This window comes from Lucilia cuprina, chromosome 5, assembly GCF_022045245.1.
Source record: "Lucilia cuprina isolate Lc7/37 chromosome 5, ASM2204524v1, whole genome shotgun sequence".
NCBI classification, from domain to species: domain Eukaryota; kingdom Metazoa; phylum Arthropoda; class Insecta; order Diptera; family Calliphoridae; genus Lucilia; species Lucilia cuprina.
The window spans coordinates 70,898,676-70,917,110 of record NC_060953.1 but is presented as its reverse complement, the minus strand read 5'-3'; the positions used below and the strand labels follow the sequence as shown (position 1 = coordinate 70,917,110).

The following is an 18,435-nucleotide window of genomic DNA, read 5'->3' as shown; positions in this document are numbered from 1 at the left end:
ACTTATTAGTTTTTCTTATCACTTAAACTTAATATTTATTATTTTTTTCAACACTTTTCATTTATTTAAAACCCCGAAAATAATTAATATTTTACAAACGAAAAAAAAATATTTTTTATTCTTTGACATTTTATTTTAATTAAAATTTAAAACATTTTAGTATTGAAAATTAAAAAAGTATTTTACATACTTTTTTTTAATTCAACAAAAAAATAACAAAAAGACGTGTTTATAATAAGTTTTGAGATAAAATATCTTTTCAAAACAATAAATAACTAATATTTTCATTCACTGCCATATAAAATAACGTCCAAAAAAATACATTTTTTATTTAGTACCTTTTGAACAACTGTGTTTATTTTTGTGATTCTACTAATACATTCTCACCAGTTAGGTCTTTGACAGGGGACATAGGTCCTTGACAATTAGTTTCGCCTATATACTACTATATGCCATAAGGTATTATAGATCTTAGTATTATAAACGATTTCTAAAATAAGTTTACATTTTTTGGAAAAACAACATTTAAAGTCTAAAATTTACAACGTTTTCACGCCCCGCCGAATATAGCACTCCTATTCTATAAAGGTGTTTGGAACTCAAAAAGACCAATGATTTTCATAATAAGATCAAAAAGTTGCTTAGGTTTCGAACAGTTATTTATGAAGTTAATTCAGTTATTATTTTCTTGCAACTCACATAATTGAAACAAATCTTGTACTACTTTTTGCAATTTATAAAAATTTATGTTTTGCAATGTTAAAAATTAAATGCTTCATGCTGAAAGTGATTATATGCATTATATTAGATCTGCAGGTTTTTTATTCAAATCTACAGAAAATTTATTTATATAAAAGAATTTTCTTCATATTCAGTAATTTATTTTTGTTAAAAAATTTAGTCAATTTGACCCGTTGATTTTAATAAATATCTTTAATTTTAACTAAATCACTTTGTTAAAATTGAAGATATTTTTTCAAAAGGTGTGTATAAGGTATGGTATGTATAAATATTAAATAAAATTGGATAAAGACACGTGGAACTGAAGAGTGGAACTGAACAGTTGAAAATGTGTGACGAATACTAGTTTATATTATTGCAAATTGTGGTTCCCTTTAAAGTGCTTGAGTTTTCAAATAAGTATATGAAAATAAAATTAAAAGAAAATTTTCTTGAACAAAATATAAACGTATAAATATTGTGCTTATATAAATAATAATTTAAAGAAGGCTCTTCTCTAAAGTTTAAAGCCATTGGAGTGCCACAAAAAATTGTCGCTTACACGATGTGGCACATGAGAAATGTACTTCCGACATATTTAATAAATGAACACAGTATAGAAAGCCGTTGGGTTATACATTAGTAAGTTATTCATTAAATATCAACAAGAAATGTTTACAATTATTGTTGTTGCCTATTTGTTTGTTTCATGTAGGTACATATGGATTTTCATCAATTATATCCAAAAGTGTTTATGACAATTTTGATGCTTTCTGTTTAAAAATTGACTCTGTATTTGCAGATCGCATAAAGAAGAAAGTCTTTTAGCCCATCAACATAAATGTTTAATGTTTCAAATGGAAAAAATATGTACTACATGTACCATACAAGAATCTCAGCGAAGCTTTTTTTTTGATGGAAACGCAGTAGCCTTATATTTCAGCCAATATTCAATACTAGAACCAAAAGAAATCGTAATTTATTTGAAGGCATAAAATACCGCATACATTCCGCATTACTATCTGTTAAAAATATTTTTTGTATTTAATTAAGAGTATCCAAAAGAATATTTGCTAGTTTGGACGTTTATTCAAACTTATATAATATTTCGAAAAATATTGATTGTACCCAAGTAAATACATTAATTTTAAATACATAATTGTATTGTTACTTAATTTTCTACGAATGATTTTTCTATGTTTACAAATAATTTTTAATTTGTTTAATATTTAAAAAATATTGATTGTACCCAAGTAAATACATTAATTTTAAATACATAATTGTATTGTTACTTAATTTTCTACGAATGATGTTTACAAATAATTTTTAATTTGTTTAATATTTAAAAATAATTTATGTTTAAAGCATAGTTCATACCTATCAAACATTTGATAAAAAACGACATGACACATAAAATGGTATTGTTTAGTATTTAGTATCATTTTTTATATGAATGCAAATATCTATTTTTGCATGCATTAAATATTTTTAAATATTAATTATTATACCCTACACCACTTTAGTGGGGAAGGTATATTGGGTTTGTGCTGATGTTTGTAACGCACAGTAATATTGGTCCTGTACCAATATTTTGCAATTTTTCTTAAAGGTTTATTATAATTTTAATTGATGACAATATATTTTATATATTTGGAATCCAAACATACAAAGTATACACAGCAAAAAAAATATGATTTGCATTTTTTGTTAAAATAAAATAATTTTCCCTTTTGCTTTGCAAATATATTTTTTAATGAATAGAAAAAAGTATTTAAAACGTTTTCAATTGTATGAGAGTAGATTGTGAGTTATTGTACAATAATTTTATATGCGAATAATGTAAGTTTGAAATTTGAAACTAACACAAATTTTTTCCAAGTGCTTTTTAAAACAATTTTTTTTACGATAAACAAAAACAAAATCTACATTTCGTCAATGTTTACCAGCAATGAATCAGAGGTCGAAGTCGACCGGCTTCGAGCCGGAGCTTAGCCGCCGCCGAACTATATTTAGTTGCTTGAGCCGCCGCCGAAACATTCGGCTTAAATCGACTCAAATTTTTTTAATGTTTTTATTAACTAGACTGTAAGATCAATTATGTTTAAAATACACTATGGTGAAGGGTATATAAGATTCGGCACAGCCGAATATAGCACTCTTACTTGTTTTAAATACATTAAATATTGTTAAGAAAATAAGCAAATTATTGCGAATTAATTTAACTTTTATATTAAAAAACGTCAGAAAACTTCAATTATTTTTTTTAACAAGTGTTACGTACCGTACTGTTAGCAAACGTGCTAACAGTACGGTACGTTACAGTACGTGGACAGCAACGTTCTGGTAATTCTACCTTAATAATTGAAATATTCTTGTGACCTTTGACGCCAAAATTTCTCTTAAAATGATTTTTTTCATTTTATATTTCTAGATTCCATATTATTAAAAATTAAAAAAAGAAAAAAATACCAAAAAGTATTAGAAAAAGTCTGCTTTGTTATTGTCTTGTACTCACATTTTTCAAACGTAGTATTAGACTATGAGCCAGCCACTTTAACTTCGTAAAAAAAAATTATTTACCATTTTATTATGGCCCTGATTTTGATCAGTTCTGGCAACACTGGCTAATGCCATGATTGAGAATGCGAAAATATTTTGTTGTTAATTTAAATACTCTCTGTTTGTTTCCCACGTGTTAGCGAGGAGGTGGTGGGACGTTGTATACTTCTGACGTTTTCTTAAAATGCATGTGCGAGTGTGTGAGAAATGTGCTTATAAGCACGAGTATGTGTTTATGGATGGATTTTGACTTTTGCATGCACATAAACAGAGTTGGGGGTAGTATACTAAACATTGCACTATAGTGTTCAATTAACACCAGGTTCGCACGAACACTTGAATTTCTTAATAGCCCGTTCACACTTTGCAATTATTCATCATTCACCTCCCAATTACGAACTGAATTACGTAATTCGCTATACAAAATTTCAACTACGAATTGTACGTAATACAGTTTCAGTTACCTACAAAAAAACAAGTGTTTGTTTTCATTTGTTGGATACAAATAACAAAAATTAAATTACATCTATCAAATATTTGACAAAAATGACGTGACTCCTAAAAATCTACATTTTGTTTTCACAGTTCATCGTCATGTTGTTTTTATACACTACCGATCGGCTCAGAATCATTTTTTGATTTGATTTGGCTTTGACCGTCTGTCCATCCTTCTGTCATTGAAACGCTTTTGAAAATGGTTGAAATCGGTCCGTTATTTCTCCTGGCCCCCATACAACCTACCACCGAATAGGGCCTTTGGGCTCATAATTACGTTAAATGCTCTATTATGTCAACAATAATCGGTAAAACTCAGTTTTATAGAATTTTAGAAAATGACTATAACTACATAGGTAACTTTGAAGTAAACGTAAATTCCTCTATCAAATTTATAAAAATCGACCCATTTTTACCCTTTTTCCCTATGAGTCCTATTGTAGAAAATTTCTTTTTTTGTCAAGAATAAGTATGAAGAATTGCGGAAGTATGTTAAAAAACAAATTAAATGCTTTATTATTTAAAAAATAACCAACATTTTTTAACTGGTGTAGGGTATCATATGGTCGGTCATGCCCGACCATACATTTATACTTCTTTCATATATTGCTTTGTTATTTGTTGAAATACATGAACTTTTAGTGCACTAGCCCCAACTCTGTACTTACTACATACATACCTATGTACATACATATATATGTTTAATATTTTGCTGCTCAACTAAGATGTTTAATGTACGACGAAAACAATTATGACGATGACTATGACAACAACGACTGTGTTTATAATATTGTTCGGGTTATCATTGCTAGTTAGTTTTGTTGCTGATTTTGTTAATTTAAATAGTTTGTGTGTGTTCGTTGTCACCGATTGCTGCAAAATCTTACTCGTCTAAACTATCTACATTTCTTTCTAACTATGTATCTATGGATGTGAATATCTCCATTACGTCGAGTTACGTCGAATGTTGCATACAGTTTGGCAAACAGTATCGTGTCGGTAGTAGTCGCGAGCGCTTGATTTTCAAACGGATCTGTATAGTGGCGCTGTGTTTTTTATTTTTGTATGCACGGTGACGACAAGTGTTCGGTGTTTCATCCTAGAATAGTGCAATAACAGTTTGTTTTGTTATTATTTTTAATTGAAGAAAAATATAAAACGAAAAAAGTTTAAAAATGAAAACAAATAATTCTTATAAAAAGAAAATATCTATTTTGTTTAAGAAAGTGCAAAAATAATATTAATCCAGAGTTGTTGTGGATGAGAATTTTTGGTTGTTGTGAATTAATTTTTTAAATTATAAAACGAGGCCTAATAGCGAGCATGTTCTGTAAAAGTCTATGTCGATGTTTGCAACCCACTCTGCCAACACCACCCTCTCCTATTTGTCGTTAGAGTCAGTCAAGTGTTGTGTCAGTGTATGTGTGCGTGAGAGATTTTTTAAGTTGCATTGTTTGTTTTCCAGTTAAAATTCGTATTGTGGACTTGTTGTAAGTGTATATTCTGGTTACATTTGTTGTTGACGTTGATTAAAGCTTAAATTAAAAATGGGACAGCAGCTATTTGTCTAGTTATGCATAGACTGAATAATTGCCTCTTCTTTCGTCGGTCTTTATCAATTAATTATTGATTAAATTTGCAAAGAACAGTCGGTTGATTTTTTATTATTCTTTTAATTTCTTCCAAAATGCGCCGATTGTTTTTATTTTTTGTACTTGATTTTAATAAATTGCACAATTTTTTCGCTAGGAATTTTAGGTGTTCGAAGTAAAGGTGTTTTAAACTTAAATGTTAATGTAATTTGAAAATTTATTCTGACTGGAAGTGTTATTAGCAAATTTCCACAAAAATATTTGAAATTTTTCTTAAACCATTATAAAAAGCGAAGAAGATAATGCCATTCTCTCATTTTGTCACCATATTAACGTTCTGAAAAAGTGTACTAAATGCAAGGTGACATCACTAGCCCAGCTGATCATTGTTTAGAAGTTTTTATACATACAGTTTATATGGTATACAAAAAGATCCTTTGTTTTCATTATGGTTACTCTGATTCCTCTAAAATACACTGGAGAGCAAATATGAATGCATGTTTGTAATTGTTGCACTTTTAAAAAGCTTTTATTTCACTTTCTTTGTTAGATGGTACAAATTTTTTAAATATTTTTGATTATCACAAAATCTCAGTCCATTTAAGCCCTCAAGTATAGGTGCACTTGTCCACAAAAGCGAAACTAAGAATCTTTAAAATACAAAGAAGATTGTGGTCAGGACTTTGAACCGGAAACTGCACCAAAAATTTATAGTTAAGTAATTTTTCACGATCTTTAGAGAAATCTGCATGACTAAAATCATAAGTCTATAAATTTGGGATGATAAATCTATAAATATGGGGTGATGAGTATGCAAAATGCTTCAATTTTATCAAAATGACTCGTGACTAGAAACTAAAGGCACCATATGTTATACACATTCATAGGACTTGCCTGATCGCATACCAGACACAAAATATGTCGAAAACTTAAAAAACGCTGATCTCAGATAGAATATCTTGGTTAAGCGGAAAATTAGAGCAAAATTGGGGGATGGAGTGGGCCTGGGGTTCTATATGGAAGACCCAGAATCAAAAATATACCACTGTTTACCTAATCATAACACAAGCTTCCAGGCAGAAGTCCGAGAAATAAGGCAATATGTAAATTAGATTAAAATAAATATGGCGCTCACAACCATTAATATATTTACGACAGCTGAGAGAATTAAATCTATGACCGTATTGGATTGTAAGAAAGCTTTAACTGAATACTCTCCCAGAGGTACGTTTTATATCATATGGGTACCTGGCCACTCGGGAGTAGTCGGCAACGAAAGGGCGAATGCAATTGCTTTAAAGAGAATGGACAAACGCTAAACTAGTCGACACAACAAGAGCTGAAATAAAAATATGGGTGAGAGAATCCTATAAGGCCTCTTTTAATAATGAAACTGAGGCTTAAACCACAAAGATCCAATGGGGTAATCCTGACTAGAACAAGACGAGAAATCTCCTCAAATGAGTAAGGTCGAAGTTAGTATGATGGTATGTATTCAGATCACATCTATACGAAATTGGCCGTGCGAATTCAGGCAAATGTAGAGCATATGGAGAGGACAGCGAAACTCTGGAGAACTTTCTTTGTCACTCTCAGGCATTCGTCGAAATTAGTAATTACGTCCAGAAACTGAGTTTCTGAACATTGCAAAAAAATATGAACATTTTTTTCTGAAAAGGAGAGAACAACAGGTCCGATAGTGCCCTAGGTGTATTTCTTCGGATTTGATGTAAAATACATCCTCATATCAATTAATGTATAATAAGGTTTATTTTTTGTTGTATTTTAATAATGACAAATCTGCGGGTAAAAAACGAAGTACTTCCAAAAGAATAACTTTTATCACCAGTTCAAAAGTGGTCACGTTTTTGGAGACAAAATCTGCCTTACTCTGCTTTACTAAAAGAAACAAGTTATGTATTAAATAACAATTTTTAAATAGAATATTAGCTTTGTTTTGAGGTACTAAGTTTGTTTCTATTATTTACCGTTCTGTCGTTATAGCTTCATATGTTAGCTTTTTGGAAAAAACTTTGCATTTTTTTTAATTTTGAGCGACGAGCGGCACGTGTTAACGTTTTTTCAGCTATCTCAATATCTGGAAAGGGAAATCATTTTGTGGGGTTAAGACGAACAAGATTCCAACATCGACTTTTTGCGGTCACTCTAATGCATATATTTATTAAATCTTGCCGTTCCAGTTTATTTGATAAATATTTTTCATTCAAAACAACCATCTCTACAGAAAAAAACATAAAATATATAAAACTAATAAATTTAACGAATTTCTTGTTAAATTTAGACATAACAAAAATGTCCTGTATGCAATGATAATAAATGTGAAAATAAAGTGTTTTATTTTTTAAAGGCTGTGTAGTGTAGGCATTAGAGTCGTAACGTATCTGAAATAAAATATTTGAAATTTTAAATGAACGGTTGTTTTAATTCAACTCAAATAGCTTATGTAATTAAAAAAATTCGAATCGCCTTATATTAACTATCAAATTAAATCAAATTCATCGAAGTGCTCCCAAGATAAATATTTGTTTGTCTTTTAATAAAAAAGGTTACGAAAAATAAATAACAAAATTAAATCAGTAAATAACTTTCAGCTTTATTCTATACTTAATTTGTATGCAATGAATTTTAGTGATTTTAAAATATTAAAATATATTTAATATGACATAGAAAAAAATTAAAAAAGAAATATAAAATCAATTACGACAAAGCCGCCTTTGCATTTTGCCTTTTGTTCCGTGAACGGATCCACTTTTTATTGAAATAAAATATAAAGAAATATACTAATTTTTGTACATATAAGAACAATTTTTACTCACACTCAGAAAATTCAAATAAAACAGTTTGCTTTAAAAAAATAAAATATTATTTATTTTTAATAAAATAACATAAACCAATTAGTAAATTCTAAATTTTAAAAAGTAAAAATAATTGAATTTGTTTAACAAGTGATCAATTGTTGCCTTTTCTCTTTTATTGAAATATTTTATTACATTTTGGCTGAAAATATATACATAAATAAATAATTATATAAATTAATAATTTAACTAATAAATAAATAAAAACACACTACTTTGTGTCGATACAAATAAATATCGTTTCTGTTCATTTGTCCTGGCTAGTATTGATAGAAATATGGACATGAAGATTGAACATCAACAGCAATCGACACCCGTTCAGCCGGAAATGGCATCACCCTCGGAAGTGCCAAACGATCCAGGGTAAGTGATCAATTTTAATTTAATTTGTGCTTTTTGAAATATTTTGCAATATATTTTGACGTACTATGGAACGCAATAAAATCCGAAACTGATGAAAGGAAATCTTACTAAAAGGACACACCTAAGTTTTTGCTCAGAAGAAAGCTTATACAATTTTCTTTTGCCCATTTACAGCCTCTCAAAAATGACAAGTTAAATTTCAATGTATATTTATTTTTAACAATGCAAAAACCAGAAACGTAAAATATATTGAAAATAATGACATTTTTAAGTAGCACGCGTTTTTAACGGTTTAGAGGGCTTTACTATGTTATCAGATTATTTTTAGACCGTTTAATTCAAATTAATACACACGTTTATAACTTGATTTTAGTGTAATTGTGGCCACTAAAGTTTACAACAATAAATGTAATAAATTTTTTTGAATTAATATTTTCTCAAAGTACTTTTCAGTACTCAATAATGCAAAAATAAATAAACCAGAGTAAACAAGCGAGTGGAATATCTATCAAAACAATGTTGTTTAACTCAAGAATACATTTTTTCAATATTTGGTACTTAATTTCCCCAATTTTTTTCTTAATATGATCCATATTTTTATTAGTTACTATTAATACAAATTTAATTTTAAACCCAGTATACCGTTGGACTGTTAGTAGGTGAAAAGAACAAATAAAAAATCTCATGCGTGCGAAGTCGTTTGTCTTATGGGGACTGACGAAAATATAAAAATACATTAAAAAAAGAAGAAAAATAGTTTTTGCATAAATCTTAAATTAATTCAAAAAAATGCATCTGATGACGTTAACAGATGCAGTTAGAAAGATAGATATACATGCAATACTCGATTGTAGAAAGGGTGTTGCAGCAAATAGTGTTTCGTTTGTTTTATAAACAATTTTTAGTAGATTTGCCCTGTTTTCTTAATGTCTTGTTATTTTTTATAGTAACGATATATTTACAATTTTCATATTGAGATTATGGACCTTAATGAATTTGTGTTCAGAAATTAAACTACAAATTTTGATAAACTGAATCGATCTTTGTACTTTGTTCAATGCAATACAAAATACAAAGATCGATTTGTCACACTTTATAAAAAAATACTTTAAAACTGAAGAACCATTCTGACTTAATGTTCAATGAAAATGAGATTATGTGTCTTATGTGTTTTTGTATGCAGAAATTAAAAACAAATTTTGATATACAAAATGTACTTTGATTTGCACTGAATTTGTTACACTATATCAGATATTTCTTTAAAACTGAAGAACTATCCTAACTTAATATTCAACGAAAAACCAAAACAGTCATAACTAACACTAACTATTTGGATTGTCATACTTTATTATAATATACCCTGTAAATATATTAATGTGTATGTATACTTCCATATACATATAAATATGAATCAACACAATAAAAATATTAACATACGGACAGACATAGATATAATGGCAGACACATTCATAGACACTCTTACAAATTGTTTCCCTTTAAAAAAGTATGAATGTAAAGTCTACGAGCAGTACACGTACATATTGTTAGTTAGTCGTCCACAGTACCCAGTTGTACACTTATAGGGTTCCTTCTATCATTCATTCATGAAAAATCTAAAACAAAAATGAAAACAAAAAAATATAGTTGACTGTGAGACTTGATGTGGCAGCTACAAGCTTTGCTACTACCACCAGATTCATAGGTGGCTAATGTCTGGCTGTACAACAGAAGCAGCTCGATGTCTGGCTACACCACCGATAGGCTAACTGACTGACAGACTGGCTGGCAAGTTGGTTGACAGACTGGCTGGCTGACTGACTCTATGAACATGCTTTGCCTGAGTGAGTGCACTCATTGCGGTTAATAAGTAATGTTTCGATGTACATATGTACGTATGAATGTGTCTTCGGTTTGATATTTTCCAATGTTTAGGGCTACAAAGAAGGAGATGAAGATGAATAGCAAAGAATTTGAATAGTTTAAGGAAGTAAAACAGTATGAAAGAGATAATAAACTGAAGAAAACAAATGAATAGTAATAAGAGAAAATTCAAAGTAGAAAAATACGAATGTGAGGCTATTAATATAATTCCTCACTTTGTTCTTTGCCAAAACATTTTTAGTCGCCAAAGCGTCAACAATTATCCAAATTACATTTAAATCAAATATAAGAAATAAAGTAAAATATCCTAAAAAACATTATGTATTCGCTATAAGCAGAATATTTTTGTGATTTTCTCTCATATACACACCTATTCTGTACCGTTTACCGAAATCTGAACACATTTAGTTCTTTGTTTTATTATTTACAATGTCCATTAGAGGGGTCCAAAAATATTAATTTTGCTCAGATGTGCCTTATTATACCATATGATGATTTTTTTTAAGAAACAAAAATATTAATATATATATCAGAATCATTTTTAAGTTAATTTAGCTATATCTGTCTGCTGTGTGTCCATGTAAAGCTTTAGAGCACGCTACAGGTCGCAATTTTCAAGATAATGTTAGAAAATCACTTGTCGCCAACTTAGTTTCTATAATTATTTAATGATCAAATTATAATTGTTGTTTCAATAAGATTTTAATTGAATTAATTAAATATATAATATAATTAATGACTTATTGGAGAAGACATAGTAATTCATCATATGAATCTGTAACTTTATTGGTAAGGAAAAGGAATGTTGAAGGCAGATTATGTGTGGACTATGGGTTTATAAATAAAAAATAGTTAGGGACAACTTTTCAATGCTTGTCGCCAACTTAGTTTCTATAATTATTTAATGATTAAATTATAATTGTTGTTTCAATAAGATTTTAATTTAATTAATTAAATATATAATATAATTAATGACTTATTGGAGAAGACATAATAATTCATCATATGCATCTGTAACTTTATTGGTAAGGAAAAGGAATGGTGAAGGCAGATTATGTGTGGACTACGGGTTTATAAATAAAAAATAGTTAGGGACAACTTTTCATTGCCAATAATATAAGATTGTTTTGATCATCATGAAGGAAAAAAGTATTTTACAGCCTTAAATTTGAAAAAATGAATTTCATCTGGTAGAAAAAAAAATTCTATAAATATTTGTAACACCTAGAAGATAATTTGAGTATAAAAATATGCCATTTGGTTTAAAAAATACACCATATTTTAACGTTTGATAATTTGAAGGATTTTATAGCCTCGGGGAAAATGGTTGTATATACACAGGAAACATTTTTGCCAATTTTCTTTCTTTTAAATGGATAATTGTTAAAAAATTATTTTTTAATAATTTTTTATTTGTTTCGATAACTTTTTATTGATATCGTCGTTTTTTTCTGACAATGATAGTACCATTGTGTTAAAAAATAAAAACAGAAGAAAATCCAAAAAATTGATCATGATAATATTTGAGATTTTTTATTCACAATAAAAAAGTTAAATATTTTTTTACTTAATCCAAATTAATTCAATTTTTCGTTTACTTTTTGCTTTTCTGGAAAACAAGATTTAACACGATAGAAAAAAACGATGAATAGTGTCAGTGTGTTGTGTAGTCATTTTAATACTATGAAACAAGTAAATAAATAAAATTAAGATCAAATATTTTTAATTAAAAAAACATTTTCTTCATTTCAAGATTAATATCAACTGAAATTTTCTATTGCCAAACAATATGGCGAAAGGGGGTCAAGCTATAGAGAACAAGTATGAATGTATAGTCGGGCGTAGCCGACCATATGATACCCTACACCAATCAGTATGTATGTTAAAAATGGGGATTATTTAAAAAATAAAGCATTTGGTTTGTTTTTTTAACATTATTTCGGAATATTTTTACTTTTTTTTGGCAAAAAAAAGAGATTTTATTAAGAGGGCCCAAAGGGGAGTAGGGCAAAATATGGCCCTATCCTTAAAAATGTTGGTAGGGGGGTGTTAAGTCTTCTTCAATATTATTCATGTAGAATTTAAAAGTGTTATTAGTGTTTGTAAGTGAATTTTGACCTTTAAGTCATTTTCTGAAGGGGAGTTTGTATGGGGGATAGGGTCAAATGAAGCCCGATCATTACAAAAATCGGTAGTGTCATTTAAAGTTCTATAAAACTAAGTTTTGTCGAATTTTGTTAACATAATAGATCATTTAAGTTAATTATAAGCCAAAAGGCCCTATTTGGGGGGTACGGTTGTATGGGGGCTAGTCGAAATAATGGACCGATTTTAACCATTTTCAATAGGCTTCGTCCTTGGGCCAAAAGCGTGTGTGCCAAATTTCATCCAATTATCTTGAAAATTGCGACCTGTACTTTGCGCACAAGGTTTACATGGACAGCCAGCCAGACGGACGGACGGACATAGCTTAATCGACTCAGAAAATGATTCTAAGCCGATTGGTATACTTTAAGGTGGGTATAGGACGAATATTTTTGTATGTTACAAACATCAGCACAAACCCAATATACCCTCCCCACTAAAGTGGTGTAGGGTATAAAAATTTATATATAGCTTATAGAGTAAAATCAGCAACCTTTAAAAAATTGCAACAAATTGTTTGGTTTTTGGTAAAAAATTATACTGTCTAATTATTAACAACACCTGAAAAGATTCATAGTTTATTTTCTACAAAACAAAATCACTTCGGACATGAATGGGGCAAGAAAAGTGTTACAATTCTGGCTGAATCCGCAAATGAAATCGGCATAAAATAGATAATTCTTGTGCTTCAAGGACGTAATATTTGGACCAAATTGTTAATGTAGCTTAAATACATTAATTTTTTATAATAAAAACTATGGGGTAAAACCGAGTAAAATATTATTTAAACCAATTGAAATATTATTTAGTTATATGTAGAGATTTTAATAACAATTATTTTTTAATTAAATAAAAAAACTTATCTATATACAGTGAATCAATTAAGTAATTTGCCTATGTAAAATTTTATAAATTTTAAGAAAAAACTTTATCTGAACAATTATTTTTAGCAAAATAAAACTATTTGTTTGTTGTATTTTTTAAAGAATATCTTATATTTTAATTTTCTACCATAAAATGTAAAATCGTGATATTATTTAACGATATTTTTGATAAAATGAGAACGTATGAGTATGGGGACATCACCATATACCACTATAGAACTATTACATGATAAAATCCTGATTTTCAACCTCATATTTTAAATGCTTTATTTTATGAATAAGATACAGTAGGCGTATGAGGATCTGGATAGTTATTCTTGATTTGGGTTCTAAATATTTATAAGTGTATGTATTAGCTGAAAATTTTTGCTTTTGTTGACCTTAGGGTATGATAACCACCTCTATTTTAAAATATCTAAATTAGGTATTTTTCCTTTACTACTTTACATTCGTTCCAAGCATCCTAAGGACTGTTTAGAGGTCTAAATTAAAACATAGTGTTCCTCCTAGTTCGTATATGGATTTTAAAGAAGATAAATCAGGAGTCCAATGGTTTTCCATGGATACAAGTCGCCTCCCTTTGGCAGTTAAAGATTTTGAAGCACCACTCACTTACACTTGTTCTAGAAATTTAAACTAATTTTTTATATCGAAATTGCCTCATTATTATCCTTTAAACATTTTTAAGGCAAATAACATCACATTTTTACACAATGAGGATATGATTTTTGCAAATTACGATTGAAAAATACTTAATACTCGTCCTTTAAACAATAAAACAATAAATTCCAAAAAGGAATTAAAACATAATTTGAAAAAAACCCAACGCAATTAACCGAAATTCTCAATATGCAAAATACTTTATTGACATGCAAATTCTGATGAAGAATAATAAAATGCAACAACAAATGCACCAAAATTTGTATTTTAATATTTTTTCTTGGTTTTCCCATTTTACACAATATCTATTTTTAATTGGAAAACATAAATTTACTTTTTACATATTTTTTCCAATTTTATTTATGAATAAAAATCTAAATTCTCTTAAAAAAAGGTAGGCAAAAAACTTAGTTGATTAACTGTATATATAAAAGAGTAGCATTACTGACTGACTGATTCATCATCGCACAGCCCAAACGGCTGAACCTAGAATCAGTAGATGTGTTTTTGGTTATGTAGATCCTCTAAGGAGGGATTTTTGGAAATTTGTACATTTACGGGTAAAAAGGGGAAAAAACGGGTAAAACAGTTTTTCTTAATTATTTTACACAATATTATTGATACAAGAAAAATTAAATGTACCTGTATCTACTCTTAAAATTAGCAGATGGGTGTCTGGTACTTAACCTAACCTAATTTTATTCAAACACATTGAGCCAATTTTTTTTTAATTTTAAAAAGTAGTTTATTTACTCACACAAAATAAGCTGTTGGTATATTATTTTGAAATACTAAGGCCTATCTATATAACACCAAATTCGAGTAAATTGTTGGGTACTTTTTAAAATCACTATTTTTCTGGAACAAATGAACGCAGATTTGAATTGTTTGAGTTTTATCTGTGATATATAGATACGGAAATACGGAATATTTTGTAAACTTAATTCTCGAAAAAGGATATTCCTAAGCGAAAAGGGGAAAAATTGTATTCTTTATTAGTACTTTCCACATAGGTAAAATTTATTCCACTTTTGGTACTTTTTCTTTCTTCAAATGATACTCTTTGTATGTTCTTTAATATGAATTCAAAATACATTATTATTAAACATACATGGTCCTCATTAAGTAAGATTCTTTAAGAGAGAACTGTTTAGTACTTTTTATCTCATAAATGGTACTTTTTTAATTTTCCTAGGAACATTATTTTAACATACATGACCTTGATTGAATAATATTCTATATGTGGCAAATATTTGGTACTTTTCTATTCTTCAAATGCTACATTTTAGATTCTTTATAATGATTAACCGGAACACATGGCCCTTATTAAATGAGAATTTATCGTTTTTTGTACTTTTTCCTATGGTTTTTTTTGATATTGAAAATAAAATTTAAAATGTAGGGATCTTAGTAAAAAATCTACAGAAAGGGACTTTTGGGACTTTTTCATTCATTAAAATTATATTTTTTGAATTTTATATAATATTGAACACAATATGATAAACTATTAAAGGTAATTCATAGTACTTTTTTCAAATAGTACTTTCGAAATTTTCTATAACGTGGAAGCTAAATGAATGAAACTAAAAATACAATATACTTACTGAATGCGAATTAAATCACGTGATATTGAACGTATAGAACTGAAGCATTAAACAAATGTTTAAACAATTTAAATATAATACTATTTTCAAAAAAATTTCTTAAAATTTCCAACGAATGAAATATCAGTCTTTACTTGAATTTACAAATATTTTTATAGGTTAAAATGTAAATATTTTTTTACTCAACTGGAATGAATTTCGTAATTGAAGCGCGTGTAAAGTTTTTATGGATGCCTTAAAAATAGAAACTTCTGATTTTAAAAGTCATTTGAAAATGTTAGAGAAATGAGTTAGAGTTGAGTAAGTGTAAGTTTGGATACTCTGAAATACAAATTTTACAATATGTTGTGAATTCTACGGAAATTTGTTCAAAGAGTGATTATCTAGAAGGAATGAAAACATTTCCACTTCTTGGGTTATTTTTATATTTTTGAAAATGTGTATAGAATTTTTAAACAATAGCTAAATTATTATTAAAAAATGGTGCTTAATATAATTTTGAAAAATAATGAATGAAAAAAAAAAACAACATGGTGATGAACTGTCAAAAAGAAATGCGAATGTGTCGTAAAAACAGGTTGATTGTCTATTGTAATTCAGAGGTCGAATGATGTAATTTAATTGGTCGTGTGAACCAGATATTATGCGATAGTAATGGTACACGATCTTTATGCTGTGAGAGCAGAATAGAAATAAAGCAACTACCAAATTACGAACGTGTGACAAAATCCATGTCGGAGAAAGTATTTAATACCTTCTGAAATTATGGATAGACAGACATTTAAGAATGGGTCATAAAGCGATTCCGAAGTAAAAGCAGTGCCTAAGCATACATTAACAATTTATGAATAACTTAAAATTTGCGTTATCTTCTAAAGACAAAAACTAATATCCGAATAAATATAGATATATTTATGTAACAAAATGGTTTTTTAGAATATATCCAAAAAAATATATTATTTTTTCATATTACTAATTCATGTGCTGCGAGACATGTTAATGGTCTTGGGAATTAGCAATAACCTTAAAAATTTTTAAGCAAGTTTTGTGTTTTATATCTTTCCAAAATGCTTATTCTGTACGATTCCTTTACAAAAAGGTTACTTAATGGCAAAATTTTAGCTATAACTGAAAAAATCGATATTTTTCCCTTGTAAATGCACTTGGAAACTTTAGAGCCTTTGCGGCACCTGTTAACGTTATCTTATCAGCCTAATTTGTTGCATGACATAGATTTACAACCCAAAGAACAATTCCAGAGGAGGGGACAGCATGTCGGAGAATATTTTTTTCCTTTCATACAAGCGTGAATCACTCTAATGTACATTGACTAGTATTTGTCTACTAATAAAAAACTGTTGTATGTTTGTCTACTAAATTCTTCTGATTTCCTTTTTACCGCCTCGTTGCTTTCATTTGATTTTCATTGTTTAAAAAAGTTGTAGACCTTTTTATTTTACAATAATAGGCTTCCTATCAGAAACGTATAAAAACAATTAAGAATGTATAGTCTGGCATGGCCTTTAGGTGAACCATACTCAAATTTTTAATTGTGATGAACATTTTAAAGTTTACAGTAGCTAAAATATTATTCAATAAAATATAACAATTATTTGTTTACGATAATATTTACACGATTGTTAGATTTGCTTCAAATACTACTGCTCTAAACAATTGTCTGAAGTTGTAGCAGTAGCATTTGTTTGCTTAGTAGTCATAAGTTTTTTAAAAATATTGCTATTTATAAAAAAGTATATCTCAAAATCCCAATAAACCAAAGGATATTATAATGATATCGAAACGATATCACCTAGGCAATAAAAATTATCTTAAGTAATATCGTTCTCGTATCGGAAACGATAGTATTTACGGACTAAATTGTAACTTTCCTTATAATATCGTTTTTCCATGAAATTATAATATCGTTTTCGCTATCATAATTTCCAAAGATAACGATAGTAAAATCGCATTTCCAGCTTTTATTCTGTATGCTTTTTTGTTATCAAAATTTCATTTTAAATATTTCGCTAAAGTAAAATAACAAAAGCCTGAAAAAGAAAAGATTGCATATATACACAAAAAAATATGCACAATTGTTTGCCTTTATTTAATTTTGATTTTCAAACACTTTATTGAAATAAATTTAATTTTCTGTAAAAATTTTTACTAATTCAATAAATGTTTTTGTTTAAGTTTTATTTTTTGTCGGCATATGGAATCCAACAATAAAATAAGTTTTTGAATTTACTAAAATGAACTGATATAATTCTTATTTGGTTTATAACATTTAATGTATAAGTGTTTCAGTTTTCACAGTACAAAATAGTAGTTTCTAGAATGTGAAACAAAATTGTTGTAAGTATATAAGTACTTTTTACAATTTTTAATATTAAAGAGTTAGTAACATTTTTGTTAAAATTCAATATATATTTTTAACAAGGTTTTTTATAAATTCAATAATTATTATTGCCAAAATACAATAAATTATTATTCTGTTTCAGATAACAAATTTGCTTAAATTTCGATACAAATACAAATAACTTGCGCTATTTAGTAAAATAATTGTCTGGAAATGTGGCGAATATTTTAATAAAGAATTTACATTTTGAGTACTTGGTTTTACGAATTTCGTGATAGGTCCTATTTTAGTAAAAAA

General features: G+C 28.2%; 1 protein-coding gene across 14 annotated transcripts in view; it reads left to right on the top strand.

The window, feature by feature from the left end:
• The first annotated feature begins 4,373 nt into the window (after positions 1-4,373).
• The window catches only part of LOC111691012 (RNA-binding protein Musashi homolog Rbp6), a 275,440-nt gene continuing 261,378 nt past the window's right edge, over positions 4,374-18,435 (top strand). For 2 of the 14 annotated variants that reach the window (XM_046953189.1, XM_046953199.1), the window contains exon 1: positions 8,507-8,605. In XM_046953189.1, the coding sequence (XP_046809145.1) occupies positions 8,520-8,605 (86 nt within the window). In that variant the 5' untranslated portion in view covers positions 8,507-8,519. Of the gene's footprint in view, positions 4,893-4,948; positions 5,048-5,292; positions 8,606-18,435 lie in introns of those variants that run through there. The other 12 variants (XM_046953188.1, XM_046953186.1, XM_046953197.1 and 9 more) reach the window with 12 other exon arrangements.